General features: G+C 38.7%; 1 protein-coding gene across 1 annotated transcript; it reads left to right on the forward strand.

Annotated features, from left to right (window-relative positions):
• The first annotated feature begins 3,368 nt into the window (after window positions 1–3,368).
• On the forward strand, window positions 3,369–9,229 carry LOC104513458 (cadherin-12-like). Its single transcript, XM_010156817.1, has 2 exons — window positions 3,369–3,611; window positions 8,723–9,229. The coding sequence occupies exons 1-2, from the start codon at window positions 3,479–3,481 to the stop codon at window positions 9,220–9,222; spliced, it is 633 nt and encodes a 210-aa protein (XP_010155119.1). The 5' UTR covers window positions 3,369–3,478; the 3' UTR covers window positions 9,223–9,229.
• The last annotated feature ends 8,527 nt before the right edge of the window (window positions 9,230–17,756 follow it).

Genomic DNA, 17,756 nt, shown 5'->3' on the forward strand with positions numbered 1-17,756 from the left:
ATATAATAATAATAATAATAATTAATGATGACAAATTATTTATTTGACATTTCTAACTATCTAGGACATATATTAATATAAATTCAGGTCTTGCACCTTTTCTCATTTTTAGGGTACAGGATTTGTCAGAACAGCAAAGGCTGTTTGGTGTTCTGACCACCAAACACCAATTGAACACCAATTTCCCAGGCCTGCAAAAACACTGCAACTTTTTATTTTCTTCCTTTTATCATTTAGTATCTCAGGAAGAATGAGATACTAAATGATAAAAGGAAGAAAATAACACTATTGCTGCCTTGTTTAAAAACTATTACTTTGCTGTTTTCAAAGTACCCAACTATTGTGCTTTCTGGAGGATGCATAGTCCTGAAGAGGAACTGTTCTAAATATGCACAGTGCTGCTACAGTATATCATCACACATCTCTCTTAATAATTTTTAGACTTATATAATTAATATCTCTGCGTTCTCCCCGAACTTTTGTCATAACTGATCATCTTTTTTTTTCTTTGTCTCTTGAATGATTTTGATAAATGGTGTGAAAAATTCAAGATGAAAAAATGGATCTCTATCATAAATACCTTGAAGCATGTAGTCTTCTGAACAGGCAAGCTAAAACATTACAACAAACTAATAAATTTTCACCACTAATTTCATTAATAAAATAAGGAAAAAAAGGTCATTTTAACACATTTAATTCCTCAAAATAATCCTTAAACATAAGAAGGCTATACACTAATTAAACTCAATGACCTTTCATATTTACAGCTATTGTGAAGTGTACTTAGCATATGAGTTTGGTGAGGAAATTGCCCATATATTATTAGCTTATTAAATTTTCCCATTTAATTCAGTAATGTTCTCTGACTTCTTAGACAATTTCTGTGTACTCCTCCCAGTCTCCCTGTCCCTGCTTCCACCCACTGTAGGCCTTTATTTTTTGCACCTCACTTTGACCAGGAGCTGCTTGTTCATCCACACAGGCCTGCGGCCGCTTTTACCCAACTTTCTCTTCAGTAGGATGCATTGCTCCTGAGCTTGGAGGAGAAGGTCCTTGAACACCTGCCAACTTTCTTGGGCCCCTCTTCCCTCAAGGGCTTCTTCCCAAGGAACCTTTCCAGTCAGTTCCCTGAAGAGGCCAAAGTCTGCTCTCCTGAAGTCCTGGGTAGCGAGATTGCTGTGCACCCTCCTCGCCTCCGTAAGGATTCCAAACTCCACCATTTCATGGTCACTGCAGCCAAGGCTGCCCTTGAGGTTCACATCCCACACCAGCCCCTCCCTGTTGGTGAGAACAAGGTCCAGCATGGCTCCCCTCCTCGTCGGCTCCTCTATCACTTGGAGAGGGAAGTTGTGATTGACACATTCCAGGAATCTCCTGGCTTGCTTGTGCCTTGCTGTGTTGTCCTTTCAACAGTTATCAGGGTGGTTGAAGTCCCCTATGAGGACCAGGGTTTGTGTACGTGAGACTACTGCTGTTACCTGCTTGTAGAGGGCCTCATCCACTCGCTCATCCTGCCCAGGTAGCCTGTAGCAAACCCCTACTACTGTATCCCTTCTTCCTGCCCTCCCTTTAATCCTGACCCATAAGCTCTTGATCATCCCCAGGCAGAGTTCCACGCACTCCACACGGTCTCTGATATAGACACCAACACCCTCTCCACATCTCTTCTGCCTGTCCTTCCTGAAGAGCCTGTATCCTTCCATTCTGACACTGCAGTCATAGGAGCCGTCCCACCATGTCTCCACAATGCCAATGAGGTCATAGCCCCTGATGCGTGCACAGGCCTCCAGCTCCTCTTGTTTATTTCCCATGCTCCGTGCGTTCCCATAGATGGCCCCCTGATGAATTCGGCTTACTGACTGGAGCATCTAGAGATCCCTTGTTTTGCTTGCCAGATGCTTTCCTAGTCACTTGTGATCCTTCTCCAGGCTCTGGGCATCTCTTGGTGTCACTGATGGTTTTGTCCCCTTCCCCTTCAAATCTAGTTTAAAGCCCTCTTGATGAGCCCACCAATTCATGGGTAAGAATCCTTTTTCCCCTTTGAGACAGCTGCACACCATCTGTCGCCAGGAGGCCTGGTGCCATGCAAACCTCCCCATAACCAAAAAAACCAAAAATCCACCATTGGCAACAGCCTCAGAGCCACATGTTGATCAGGTGTGCTTTCTTGCTCCTACCAGTATTCTTCTCTGACACTAAATGGATTGAGGAAAATGCTGTCTGTGCTCATCATGATCCTGCAACCAACTGCCCCAGTGCCCTGAATTCCCTTTTGAAGTCTTTTGGATTTCTCTCTGCAACCTCATCACTGACAACCTGCATTTTTTGAAAACTAAATGTCACTGAATTTAACACGTCCATGTGCCATGTTTGAGTTTGATAAAAAGGGGACTTATGAAATAGTTTGTCAGCCAAGTGCTTTCTCAATGGTGTCTGATCATAACATACCTGATTTTGAATATTTAGGGTTCCTTCTTACTGTCCTTCATCAGAACTGCACACAAGTATTTGTGTGTTGAATTTGGAGTCCTTAATCCTATGTAGTGACAAAACTGCGAAAAGGGATGACAGTCTTAACATGGACAGCAAGTGACTTCTTCTAAAGATATAGTAAAACACAGGGGCGAGATGGCAGAACAGTGACTGCTTCAGGCTACCTTCCTTCAGATCTGTCAGCTAACTAATTGCCTGTGAATTTAATCTTGGTTTTGCTTTCAATGTAAATCTTTTAATCTGCACATCATTTCTTTGTTACTCTGTTTGGTTCAAGAAAAGAAGTGATAACTGAATATCTACTGGGAAGAAATGACAAGATGTTAACTTCTAGGAGTTCTGAACTCATTAATAATTAATTTATTATATAGTACCCAGTTAATTTCTGTACTTATTTTTAATGAAACAGGAAAGTTGAAGGGATTTTGCATTTTGTCTAGGTATATTACTTTCAGTTTTAAAGGGAAACTAATCAATTAATAGAGACAATTCTAAATCCATGTGCAATCCAAGTCCTTTGGACCACAGGCTTGGAATATAAGGAGGAAAAAAAAAAAAAAAAGCCTTCCTAATATAATACTTGTAATGATATTTTTAATTATTATTTATGTCCTTTTTTAAAAATAAAGTTGTCAAGCTAACAAGTTTACAAGAAATGGAATATTTTGAAATGCTCTGCAAAAAATAGCTGTACCAGTCAGAATACAATACCTTCCATAAAGAGAAAACAAGGCAATTACATAAGGCATGTAATTCACTGAGTTTAAAAAATGGAATAGCTGCCTATTACTAAGGATGATACAAACTGTAATGGTGAATTGAAGTACACAATAAAAATCCTATAATGACTTTGTCATGTTTTACAGACAACACAGCTGGAATTGAAACCAGGAGAAATGGTTATAGCAGAAGGCAGCAAGAGCTGTACTTTCTTCCAGTAGTAATAGAAGACAGCAGTTACCCTGTCCAGACCAGCACAAACACAATGACTATCCGTGTTTGCAGATGTGATTCTGATGGTACCATCCTGTCCTGCAACGTGGAAGCAATCTTCTTACCAGTAGGCCTCAGCACAGGAGCGCTGATTGCAATCTTGTTGTGTATTGTTATACTTCTAGGTTAGTGCTCATGAAACCATGCAAAATGCATTACTCTGATTATTCACCTGTGAATTAATTTGTGTTGTTATTAGCTCCATCTATTGTTTAAAAAAAGCCATTGAAAATACGTGGCAGTTTATAAGAAGTTTTATGCTTCTATGTTTCTGTAAAAGAATCCCAAGATCGTTAATCTGCTAACACCTACATATCTCTTATTTCATTAAGAGAACCAGCTTTCAGTGGAATCCAAACCGTATTTTTTTCTCTGAAACAGTTTTGTTTAAAAACCTTTTGCCAAAGGTTATCTACTAGTGTAGATAGGTCCTACTGACAGCAGCAGTAAGGACTTAATAAGGGCCTCTATTTAGTTCTTCATGACAACTGGAGCAAATGGAGAACAAAGAAATAAGAGAGGAGAAAATAATTGTAATGTAGACTGCAACTGGCTAGATCCATGTAAAACTTTACAGGAACATTTTAATTTTGGTCAAGCATGGATCCATAAGGTTATTTACAGTATACCCAAAGCAGTCAATATTCATGTGCATCTTATTTATTATACAGGCTTAAGGAACTGATAATGAAATAAAACCTACTTGGTAGCCCACAGGCATAATGTGGGCTGCAGTATGTGGACTGATTTTTACACGTGCTAGCCTACGGCTCTTCTTCATACTGGTGGGCTCGCTAGATTTCATGCTACTCCTTATGTAGGTCTAATGTATTGGCAAAAATAGCTGCAGACACAGAATATAACATATAGATACCTCTTTGCATTTGCATAATACAGTAATTTACCACTTACTACAGGCTCAGGGTAACATAAATAGCTTCTGAATATCAGTGGGTGGAAGTAAAAATTTCTGTAGAAATTTTATGTTGTGAGAAGATGTTATTTCAAATAAGAATGAAAATGGCAAATGGTCATGCTTCCCATGGAATAGGAATTAATAAGCACATGCTATCTGCTAGCCCAAAACAACCCTAAACAAAACCACCCCTTCTGGGCCACTTCCCAGCCTTGCAAACTGACCACTGAGCTTGATGTGTCATGGTTTGAAACAAGACCCTGTGGGGCTGGACAGCTCGCTGTAGGAGAGCAGCTCCTTCCTGCCTAAAACTACCACAACTACTTTTTAAGTTTTAGGGGTTTCCGGGGTAAAAACAGCCAGGGGTGAGCCTCATCATCAAAGAAATCCCATGATGAAAAAAGCTTTAACTTATTTTCACATGAAGAGATAAGTCAATTAGAGCTCTGTCTTACAGCAGGACTCCCAGGATATTTAACATCACTGTTGCAGAGCAAAGTGCCGAGAAGCCCCAGATGCGTAGCTGTAGCAAAGCCTTTCAGGTTGTTACCTCTATGTCCAGTAATCTGGCCAGTGTGAACTTCGCAGCAGAGAGCTTGGTGCTCTTGGCACGGGCATCATTCACAATGACAGAGTTTCTGGTGAAGCAGGAATACCCGAAGTCTGACTTTCCTTCAGATTTGCTAGGTGATCATGGAGGCCTTCACCAGAACTGTGTTTATAATTCCCTAACAGTTTGTTGAAATAAACAGAAATTTTATTTTAAAAAATTCAGAATATTCAGTCAAAAATAATAATGTCAAAGAACTCCTTACCAGATCTGCTGCTGATTGAGGGTCTTGGCGTATACAAAACTACTGAAGATCTTTTAATTCCCACTTTGCACAGAACACTAGATCAAATTACTGGGATTATGTTTGGAAAACAACTTTGGTCCTGTCATAACTCCCTTAATTCCAATCAACCTGGCAGTATTACCCAGAAAAAATAATGTATAAATAATGAGATCTCCAGTGCTGTGTGTAACCTAAGAGAATGTCGTTTATCTCATATGCAGACTTTCTCCTTACGATTCCATTCAGCAATTTAAAGGTTGTGTTTGGATTTCTTGCTGTGAACCTGGCCTGACAGAGAATCATTAAAATTGTAAATGAAGTAATTTTTGTTGAACTCGTTCCTAGACAAAAAACAGTCAACATACCAGAATCAGGAGTTATTTTAGGGCACACATGCCTCACCATGAATTTATAATCATTGCAACTCCTGTATTCATTATTATGCTACTTCAACGCCAGCACTTAGAACACTGCCATTTCTGCCAAAGGCAGTTAGGGAATTAAATATAACTAAAAGGGCAGTTTACTACTGGCAGATTTTGCATTTAATGAAATATATCTCCAAAGACAAACTATTGAAAAAAAAGCCCATAAACTGATTGCCATTGAGTTGCTATTTGGAATAAAACCCATTTGTAACATTTTATATTACACAGAATCAAAAATCTGAGTTGGAAGACACCTCTGAAAATCATGTAGTCCAACCTCCCTGCTTAGAGCAGGGTCAGTTAGAGCAGATTCCCTAGTATCCAGTTTGGTTTTGAATATCTTCAGGGATGGATATGCCACAGCTTCTCTGGGCAACATGATCCAATGCTTGACTGTTCTGACAGTAAAGAAGCTTTTTTCTTATGTTTTAATAGAATTTCCTGTGTTTCAATTTGTGCCCATTGCCTCTTGTTATATCACTGGGCACCACTGAGAAACGCCTGGCTCCATCTTCTTTAATTCCACCCATCAGGTATTTCTACACATTGATAAGATCTCCCTGAGACTTTCCCGGGCTGAACAATCGCAGCTTGCTCAGCCGCTCTTCACATGGCAGATTTTCCAATCTCTTAATCATCTTCATGGCTCTGCACTGGACTTACTCCAGGAACTCCACATCTGTCTTGTATTGAGGAGCCCAGAACTCGACCTAGAACTCCAAGTGTGTCTGACCAGGGTTGAGCAGAGGGGAATGGTCACTTCCCTAGGCAAGGCTCTTCTTCCTAATGCAGTCCCAAATGCTCTTTGCCTTCTTTGCCACAAGGGCACATTGCTGACCCATAATGAACTTGTTGTCTGTCAGGACACTAGGTCCTTCTCCGTCAAGCTGCTTTCCAGACAGTCAGCCAACAGCATCTACAGTATATGGTTATTCTCCTCCATATGTGAGACTGGGCATTTCCCTTTGATGAACTTCATGGGGTTCCTGTTGGCCCGTTAGTCCAGCCTGGTGAGGTCTCTTTGAATGATGGCAAAACCCCTGTTTTCTATCACCTGCAAACTTGCTGAGGGTATACTCAACCTCTTGATCCAGGTCATATTTGGAGATGTTAAACAAAACTGGTCCCCGTATCAACCTCTCCCATGCAGCATTAGTGACTGGCCTCCATCTAGTCTTTGAGCTGTTGATCACAACCCTTACAGCCTGGCAGTTTGGCCAGCTTTGCAATCCATCTCACTGTCTATTTGTCTAGTCCATACTTTCTCAGTTTTTTTGAGAAGGATGCTATGGGAGACAGCATCAAAAAATTTGCTAAAGTTAGGATAAAAACAATGCATTTTTCTCCCTTCACCCACCAGGGACATCATTGTAGAAGGCTTTCAGATGAGTTAAGCACAGTTTCACCTTTATAAATCATAGAATCATAGAATCACAGAATCACAGAATGGTTTGGGTTGGAAAGGACCTTAAAGATCATCCAGTTCCAACCCCCCTGCCATGGGCAGGGACACCCTCCACTAGACCAGATTGCTCAAAGCCTCATCCAGACTGGCCTTGAACACTTCCAGGGATGGGGCATCCACAGCTTCTCTGGGCAACCTGTTCCAGTGCCTCACCACCCCCTCCGTGAAGAACTTCTTCCTGATATCTAATCTAAACCTCCCTGCTAGGGATGTTTAGATTAAAAATCAGGAAATCCATGCTGACTACTCATACCCTTCGTGCTTGATAGGTTTGAAAATGGTTTCCAGAATTATTCGCTGTATCGCTTCCCTCAGGATCAGGGAGAGGCTGACTGCCCTGTAGTTCCCTAGCTCATTCTTCTTTCCTTTCTTGAAAATAGGATTGTCACTTTCTCTGGTCCTCAAAAATTTCTCCCAGTCATCATGTCCATTCCAAAATTAGCACAAGTGTCCTCACAATTGCATCAGTCATATCCCTCATTGCTTATGTATGCATCCCATCAAGTCCCATGTTCTTGTGTGTGTCCAGTTTATTTAGTGTTCCCTAGCCTGGCCCTCTTTCATCAAGGATAAGTCTTTCTGTTCCAGACTTTCCCTCTGGTCTCAGGGACCTGGGATTCCTGAAGGATGACCTTACCAATAAAGGGAGAGGCAAAGAAGCCATTGAGTAGATTGGCCTTTTCTGTGTCTTTTGTCAGAAGGTCCCCTGCTGCACTGAACAGTGAGCACAGGTTTTCCCTACTTCTTTTGCTGCTATCATGCAAGATCTTGTTTCTACTCATGACTCTCACGAGGTTCAACATCAGATGGGCTTTGACTTTCCTAACCGCATCCCTGCATGTTCAGGCAGTAACTGTATATTCCTCCTGTCTCACCTGCTCTTTGTTTTCACCTCTTATATATCTCTTTTTAAAATCCGAGTTTAGTTAGGAGCTCATTATTCATCTATGCAGGCATCCTGCTGCCTTTTCTAGATTTCCTGCTCATTGAGATGAACCACTGTTAGCCTTGGAGGAGGTGATACCTGAAAATCAATCAGATCTCCTGGACCCCTTTTCTGTCCAGAACAATATCACGTGAGTTTTTTCAAAACAGATTCCTGAAGAGGTCAAAGTGTGATGTATAAAAATCTGAAGTAGAATTATTTTTTCTCCAATTCAAATATTAATTTTATTTTTTTTCTCTTTGATACTGTGGGTTTTTTTCTCTGCAGTGTGGAAATTTGGGGATTTTTCTCTATTTTGCTATGGAAGACATTTTCTAAAAAATCCCATCTCTCTGTCTCTCTGCGCTAAAAAGCTGAAGTCCTGTCCAATTCTATTTGTTCACAAAGTAGGCCAGTAGGAAAATTATTTGTTACTTCCTTCAGCAGCACAGCAAGAACTAAGGAGTTAGACTCATACATCAAACAGCAAATGACTTTTCATAGACTAGAGCACTGCTATTTTTGAAAGAATAGTAGGAGCATGTATTTTAAGGAAAAAACGTCCTTTGGATTCGTTGCAACTTTCAAAGGAAGGTACAGTGATATATCATCAGAGTACCACATTATTTCTGTGCATGTCTTAACTTCAGTTTTCTCTCGTTACAGTCATTGTGGTACTGTATGTAGCACTACGGAGGCAGAAGAAAAAGGACACCCTGATGACCTCTAAAGAAGACATCAGAGATAATGTTATCCATTATGATGATGAAGGAGGTGGAGAAGAGGACACCCAGGCTTTTGACATAGGTGCCCTGAGGAATCCCAAAGTGATTGAAGACAACAAAATACGCAGGGACATAAAACCAGATACCTTGCGTTTTCCACGTCAGAGACCATCAGTGGAAGATAACACAGACATAAGAGTTTTCATTAATCAAAGGCTGCAGGAAAATGATGTAGATCCAACTGCACCTCCTTATGACTCCTTGGCAACCTATGCTTATGAAGGAAATGGATCTGTTGCAGAGTCTCTCAGCTCTATAGACTCCCTTACCACAGAGGCAGACCAGGATTATGACTATCTCAGTGACTGGGGACCTCGCTTTAAGATCTTGGCAGACATGTTCGGAGAAGAAGAAAGTTATAACCCTGACAAAGTCACTTAAGTACAACCACAACAATGAAATAGAAAGAAAAGTAAACCAACAACACGTTTAAAAGATAAACCTAAGCTTTATAATAGGACAGGAATCCTTTGACTATAAAAGACAGCAGTTGTTTCCAGCAAGTTACTACATTTATCTTACTGTCAGTTTTGGTTTGATCTACGAAGGAAAGATAAATCCTGTAATATACACAGCTTTTTGTTGTTGTTATTTTGTTACTCTGGAATTACACTGAGACAAGCTCAGGCCTACAAGGTACAGTTTACTGACCTGACATAGAAAGAAGATAGCTTTCTGGCATCACAGTGGAAGAGTGGTAGCTTTTTCGTAATTCCACTAAAGTGCCTATTGAAACTTTTATCATTTAAGTGGTAAAGAGTCTGCTGTGATGGTGTTACAATACTGAATGACAAATTGGACAAGAACTTTAAGACAAGCAGCAATAGCAACATGCTGACTTCTTTTAGAACAAAGATAGAGATCACTTCCTGGAGTATATCTAATGACTAAAGCTAAGGGTGGGGGGAGGCGGGGGTGGAGGGATGGTGTACATTGTGTTTTGGGCTTAAGTTTGTTTTTTTAAAAGAAGAAAAGAGTATGTCATATTTCTTCTTCAAAAATTTCACTGAAAATCTAAGTTTAAAAGGCTGTTGCTCACTCTGAAGATGTAAAGCCCAAATTAGAAAGGAAAAGATCTTAGCATACATCAATGAATATTTAAAATGTTCATGCAAATAATTCATTTTTCCAAAATAATAAAAAGATTAAAGCAGCTATTCCTTTACGTGAAGGAAAATTCCCTTGGCCCCTGCTCTTCTTTTAAAATAAGGCTATTATTAGAACATAAAATGGAGAGATTTTTTAAAGTGTATTATTGTATTTTTAGAACCAAGTAATTTTTTCCCTTATATAAGTATCACTAAAGAAGTATATATAAAAAACTCCACATCGCTCTTTTTTTTTTTTTTGCAATTAGATTTTACTCTGTAGATACTACAGGCATACCTATTGTAGAGATTTACTTTTCAACTGACCATGTGCTGCAGTTCAGCAATTCGTTGTATTTCGCTGTCAGACCCACATCAAACATTTTACAAAGACTTTTGAGGATGGAAGCCTTATTAATTTTGCTCTTGCCAAAATATTCACAAGAATAAAGAGGCGGAATAAAAATATAATCCAGTATGTTTGTCCACACTTTACGTATGTACCCATGCATAAATGTAGCTGTGCATGTAGCAGAAGTACAGACGTGTACAAGGCGTTATGCCATGGGAGATCTCTTGTAAAACTACTTCATCTTTCTTTTGCTGATGGTCTAAAGACACAGACATTTTCTAAGACCCTGGAAGTGCATACATGCTTATATTGCCCTTCTAAAATCCCTGCAGTGCAATCTGCTTGTGCTCTAAACATGATTACTGGCACTGGCAAGGTCAGCCTGAGTCTTTCATACCTCAGAAGTCTTCATTCACCTCAGGATTACAGCTTACTCTTACCGCTGAAGAATTAATGACTCAGATATAGTTAGCTTTCAAGTCTGGTATTAACATACACAAAGTTCCCTTTACTCACCTGGGGAAATGCAAAGGCATTTCAAAGTTGTATAAATTAGTCTCCCAATAAGACTTTAAAAGGTGTATATTTTAAATAAGTTTTGGATCGTTCACTACAATTGGACAGGGCTGCATTATAAGCATGATTGGCATAGCTTCTACCAGCAGAGTGCTGAGGAAGAGACACAGCATATGGTAACAAGAAAAGTTTGTGGGTTTTATCATTATCAGCAAAGCTATCCTACATTCCCTGGAAGACAAACTAAGCCAACAAAAGCTCTCTTCTCACAGGAGTAGGAAGCAGATGGAGTGGTAGGCCCATCTGCCAGCACAATTTCCGTGTTGAAGGTGTTTTTTTTTAATTTTTGCACATCTTGATAGCTTAGCAAAGGTAACTTGATACTGCAAAGTGGGCCTAAAACAGAGCTCTCCTTCAAAAGAAACAAACAAACAAACAAAACCAACCAACAAACAAACAAAACCTACTAGTTACAACACAGGTTTGATTCATACAAAATTCACACTTCTGGAGGAACCCAGCAGTACTTCCTCATGTAGCATATGCATAGCAACTTTTCCTACCCTGCTGCCACAGCTAAAATAAGCATCTGACACTGCTTATCCTGTAGCCAAACTCTACTCTTAGTAACTGTATTAGTCCTTCACATGTATTTCACTAGTAAAGTCAACATAAATGAGAGTGGTGTTTGACTTTTTGACATCACGTAGCTTATTTGCTCCTGGGAAAGTTGTATTTGTAGTGGATACTAGGTGAACGTTATGTCTTAAATAGGTTGGCATTTGCTCTAAGCAGGACAGTCTGTATGGGAGCCGAACTTCCAAAATCGGTAAACAGAAAATGTGGTCTTGAACATGCTGCTACACAAAATCCATATCTGAGAGTGAGTTGTTGTATGTTAAATTAATACCAAATTGATTAGCAAATGCATATTTTTTAAATTTAAGAGGTTTGTAACTGAGATGTTTCTATCACATAATTGATAAATCTCCAGGAAGTTTTGGTTTTGTTTTTTTGCTTTGTTTGTTTGTTTGTTTTTTAAAGGGTATGGAAATGCTAATGCCATTATCTGATGAAATCAGAATCAAAATCTTTTAAGACTTTTTTTAAAGTGATCAAACCATTTTAACTTAGTAGAAGTATATTTTGTACACAGCTCTATATAACTAAGGAAAATAATTTCTTCTCATTTATACATAACCTGAGATCCCAGAAATTTGTATTTAATTCTGTGTTCTCCCACTCTCTTCCTAAAGCATGCTTGTCAGCTTTTTAACACCTTATTTTTTAAAAGGTAATTAGACAAATAGGAAATTTACAAGATCTGAAATATGTCAGTGCATCTTAGCTGACATGAAGTCAATGGGATTAAGGACCCTCAGTGAATTTGTAAATTGTACCAAATAACTAATTTTGGTTTTAAGCACTATATCTTAAAAAAATATCTAAAAACCCTTGCACAATCAAGATGTGCAAGTGGATATCTGTTTTTCCACATAAAAAAAAAAGCCATAAACCTCAAATTCTATCAGAGTGACAGAAGGCTAAGGTAGTGCTTAAAAGGCACAGAAGGGATAGAATTGAGAGAAATACTTTTGTTTAAATTTCCAGACATAAGACACTATTGAACAAACAGCTACCATCATCTTAAATGTCTGAACAGTGCCCCTCCTGCAAATCCTCAGACATTCAGTAAAATGTCTTCTGCACATGAAGAGATTTAGACACTTCAGTGGCACAAACATCCACATTTTAAGTTAAGTAGTTATGAGATAGACTAGTGGTGCTGAAATAAATGTCTAAATGTACAGCACTCGGCTAAGAAGGGAAGTATCTAAGGGAATATAGCTGATAAGCTTACACTGTGGACATACAGAACTGAAGTCAAATTTAGAACAGAACATTTGAAAGAAATTTCAGTGAAGAAGGAAAGAATTCTTCCCTGCCCTCCTAAAAATGCTGAAAATTACACTACTTAGGAAAGTTCGGACAATTTCTCTGTGGGATCAAAACATTAAAGATTGCTAATATTTGGATTTAAGAATACTACCACACAAATCTGAGAATGCTGTTATTTTTGAAATGCAGATTCACAATATTGACAGTCAAAAAACAAGAATTTGGAAAGCAATGACAGCAGATGATGTCTCTTGCAGAAAGATATGTTTGAATATTTATACTTATTTTACAATTTTTCTTTAAATTTTGCTGTTCAAAATCACAGTTACTGAGGATTTACTCTAGGTTATGAAAGCAGGGGTTCATTATGGAGCAAAGAGCAATAAATGACTCAAAAGACTATTGATAATATTCTAGACACTACCTTGAAAATATTCTTGCCTTAAGAATAGCATGTTGATAGTCACATAAACACAACTGATCCTTCACACTAGTAAAAAATGTGGTTCTGCAGATGCTATATTAATTTTAGATTTACCTCCATTATTGTTTCGAAAGAGTTCTTAAGAATGTGTTGCTATGAAATAACAGATCTATTAAAGGAATATGGGAAAAAATATAATCCACTGGGTTACAGGCATTTCATATGGCATTAGTGACTGGATTTTAGTTACTGAGATCTGGGTTTGTAAATTCTTTGCAGTTATTTTATTAGTTTTATTATTATAAACAGATACTGAAATCCCATGTGATTAGAAATATTTTTGGGCTTTACAAACCTTCATGAAAACAAATAATGAAGTAACCCCTTGTAATAATGCTACTGAGGTGACATTTAAGTGTGAATGAAAATCAGTGTTTGTATTACACCCCTTCACAACATTCTCTTAATTGCAAATCTATAATCACCTGATTCCTTGATTCCTTTTCTCTTCTTATTTAAATGAAGAACCAGGTAAGTTATCCAAACATGAGCAACAGTTATGGTTTTGAGCAAAAATATGATACCTTCCTGTTTGGGGTTTTGGGTTTGTTTGTTCTTTGTTTGTTTGTTTGTTTTTAAATATTCTATTCATTTATTTTATAAACTTCCCATATTCAACTTTAGTTTGCAACTGAAATTCCCAAATAATTTTTTTCTATCTTAATTTCATTCCTGTAGTCTGTGTCAAAATACTTCTTAGGGCTCAGGAAGATCTTATCAATGTGTAGATATATCTGATGGATGGAATGAAGAAGGTGAGGCCAGACTTTTAGTGGTGATCAGTTACAAGGCAAGAGACAATAGGCACAAATTGAAATTCAGGAAATTCTATTAAAACGTAAGAAAATAGCTTCTTTACTTTCAGAATGGCCAAGACTCAATCATGCTGCGCAGAGAAGTTGTGGTGTATCCATCCTTGGAGATATTTAAAACTCAACAGGATTTGTCCCTGAGCAAGCTGTTCTAACTCAGCCTTTAGTAAGCAGGGATCTTGAACTAGATGATCTCCACAGGTGTTTTCCAACCTCAGCTATTCTGTGATTTATCATAAAACCATTCTGTGTACTTAGGCTCCTAACCTTGAGTAAACTCAATGGCATTAGGGACCTAACTACATGTGCATAGTAACTATGACTTGTTTTAGAGAGTCAGCACAGATAAGGAGCAGAAGAATAGGATAGCAATCTAGAAAATCACTAGCAGTGTCGATAGACTGGAGAAAGGTACATTATTTAGTGTTGCTTCCAGTACAAGAAGTTAAGGGGCATCACGTGAAACTAGGTGGAATCAGTATGGAAATAAAAAATATCTGAGATGATTCTTCACATGATGAGTAGCTGAGATAGTCATGGAGGGTCAGATTTTACATAGATTGAAAAAGCAGCTGAACAGATTAATGAAAAACTAATAATTTCGGGGTTGCTCAAATACAGAGGAATCACATCTGTTTCAGGGAGTACCTGAACAGGGTTTGATTAGTATCTGGGGAAGTCACATGACCTGGCCATGTTCTTCTGGGATATCAGCTTATGCCGGTGCTTGAAAAGTTTACTACCACCGTTTGACCAACCTTACTTTGTTATTATGAATTTATTATAAACTTAATTCATCCTCAAATTTCTATTCTCTCAGTTTGTATTTTCCAAATTGCATCGATAAAGCCAGTTCTTTCTTTTTAATTACATATCACATGCATATATGCATGCATATTTTATGATTGCCCTCAGCTTTTAACTGTTGCCATATTTCCTTCAACTCTGTACACCTTTATATAGTACTTACACACTTTTGTTTTTAACAGGGAGACTAGCACTGATTGCTGTGAGGACACAGTTTGTCGTAGTCTATGGTTTTTTTTTAAAATTTAGTTACTGCATAAAGACAAGAACCCCTACAATACATGTAATCTTTTGCATGTATTTCACTTCATTAACTGTCCTGGTTACTTCCCTGTGTCCTGAAAACACATGAATGAAGAGGGACTTTAGTGACTGTCTGGCTGGATGAGTGGTCAGTGTTAGTCCAGTGTTCGGGAATGCAGCCTACTGGTCTCCTGCTCTGTGTTGTAATCTTAGAGGTGGTATACTGTTCTCACATGTTGAATATTGTGCATTTACTAGTCAAATGCATGTTTTTCTACTATATACCTCTATCAGAAAGGATAATTCAAGAAGCATAAACTCATCCCCTTCTTTCTCTGAAGTTATCAAGGTGCATGGGGAGGAAATGGAATCATATTAGGAGAGATCAAAAATAAATATACTTTAACAGAATGTCTTATTTTATTTGATCACATGCCTGCAGTAAATAGTTACATTTTTAATTTGCCCCTGGAATTCAATTTTCTCTCTCTAGTCAGTGAAGTCAGGGCAATACATTTAATATTATTCAGAATGCTCCCATTGCCTTCAACCCCTGCTGCTTTAGCCTTTTCAGGTTACTTTGAAGTTTTGTCTTTTTCCCCCTGTGCGTTCATTACTCTTCCAGTTGCGGGTCTTGCTGCATATCTGATTACAACTGAGCTTTCATGGTAGAAACACCTGACCAAGAAATATATTGCACAGCAGTACAAACACAGAATTGTGTTCTGGGTTTACATAAGAGGTTTCAGATTGAGCAAACATAAACTTAATGTTCTGCAAACTGACATCAGCAGAAATAAGACTTTGAACTTAATAAGGAAAATACTAATCACAGTATCAAAACTTCTAGTGTATTTTCTCCCATTGTTCTACAGTGTGTAACTCGTGTGCTTTTTGTGAAGGAAAAGAGATATGAAGAGAAGGAGGTGAAGGGCTCTGGAGCGGTTATGTCCTTATTCTATTTGTATTTAGAATTCCTGCATATATATAAATAACAGTCTAACATTTCATTTTGATTTTATTTCTTTGTCTTAAATTATGAAAAATATAGTCAGTGAAACTAAGAGAGATTTAGCAATGACAAATACATACAAATCTTTCAAACAGCAAGACAATACTTTTCAATTCTTAAAAAGTGAAATTTGAGGACAGAAATTCAGTTTATTTGTTTTCAGGTTTGCTGAATTTACCTCACCAATGAATGATTGTTGCTCTTAGTAATGCTGTTCCACAATTGGTAAGTGCTTTATTTTATTTTCTAGGATGAATTTTTATAATTGCTATCATAGTGACTTAAATGAAATTATTTCAGATTACATACTTAAGTTGTTGAGTTTAGTCCAGATGATGAAACTGAAAGTACCTAATATCCTATGTAGTCAAGAGAGCATGGTAAGTAAACTCAAAAATTGGTTTAATGAAGCTGTCTACTGACCAGAGATACTCAGCAACAGACACTGAACACAGGGATTTGTCTGAATTGTTGCCACTCTGGAAGATAGTACTCTGCAACCGAACCTGACAGAGGTACTTGTGTTCTCTCTTGGTGGTTATGGAGAGGAGAAATCCCTGCCAGGGCTCAGATTTTATGAAACAGCATCTTGATTTGACTTCTCAACTAGGTAATAGCTCTAGAAAATTGTTGTCATGAGCAGAGTGAAACCCGTATTTCAAACACTAAGTAGCAGAGGACACTTAAGTGCATGTGAAAAGATAAATGGGACCATTCTTCCCATTGAAATGGTCTGTGGAGGACTGTAGGGAGAACGGCCTCCCTAGAAATAGCATACACTCGCTCACTCCCCACCCCCATGGAGATAGGGGACAGATCAGGAAGAGTGAAAGTTAGAAAACTCATGGGTCAAGATAAAGACAGTTTATTAAGTTAAGGAAAGAGGAAAGAGAGAAAATAACTATGAAAACCAAAACTAAGTGATGGATTCATCATGTCTTACATCTAGACCAATTCTTAGCCAGTCTTCAAGCAATGACTACCTCCCAGGAAAAACCCTTTTCCCGGTTTTATTGCTGAGCATAACATCATATGGTGTGGGATATCCCTTTGGTCAGTTGGAATCAGCTATCCTAGCTGTGTCTCCTCCTGGTGTCTGCACTGTGCACCCCTAGTCAACTCACAGAAGTGGCAGACTGGGAAAAGTAGAGTCTTAACTGCTCAGCAATAGTCAAAATGTTTGTGTATTACCAGTGCTGCTTTAGTCACAAATGGAAAGGGTTACTATGAAGAAAGCCAAGTCCATCCCAGATAGATACAGTACAGCCTCCAAAGGTTTGATGAAGAATCATAGAATCGTAGAATAGTTTAGGTTGGAAGGGACCTTAAAGATCATCTATTCCCCCCCCCCTGCCATGGGCAGGGACACCTTCCACTAGACCAGGTTGCTCAAAGCCTCATCCAGCCTGGCCACACTTCCAGGGATGGGGCATCCACAGCTTCTCTGGGCAACCTGCTCCACTGCCTCACCACCCTCTCCGTGAAGAACTTCTTCCTGATATCTAATCTAAACCTCCCCACCTTCAAGCTCATTACCCCTTGTCCTGTCACTACAGGCCCTTGTAAAAAGTCCCCCCACAGAGCTTCCTTGTAGGCCCCTTCAGGTACTGGAAGGCTGCAATAAGGTCTCCCTGGAGCCTTCTCTTCTCCAGGCTGGACAAGCCCAACTCTCTCAGCCTTTCATCATAGCAGAGGTGCTCCA

The sequence above is a fragment of the Eurypyga helias genome, unplaced genomic scaffold (genome assembly GCF_000690775.1).
Source record: "Eurypyga helias isolate BGI_N326 unplaced genomic scaffold, ASM69077v1 scaffold7070, whole genome shotgun sequence".
NCBI classification, from domain to species: Eukaryota; Metazoa; Chordata; class Aves; order Eurypygiformes; family Eurypygidae; genus Eurypyga; species Eurypyga helias.

Bases quoted from the DNA above. Each gene is read 5' to 3' on its own strand.
- LOC104513458 (XM_010156817.1), top strand. From the start codon at position 3,479: ATGACTATCCGTGTTTGCAGATGTGATTCTGATGGTACCATCCTGTCC. The intron at 3,612-8,722 runs GTTAGTGCTCAT...CTCTCGTTACAG, and splicing joins GTGTATTGTTATACTTCTAG to TCATTGTGGTACTGTATGTA.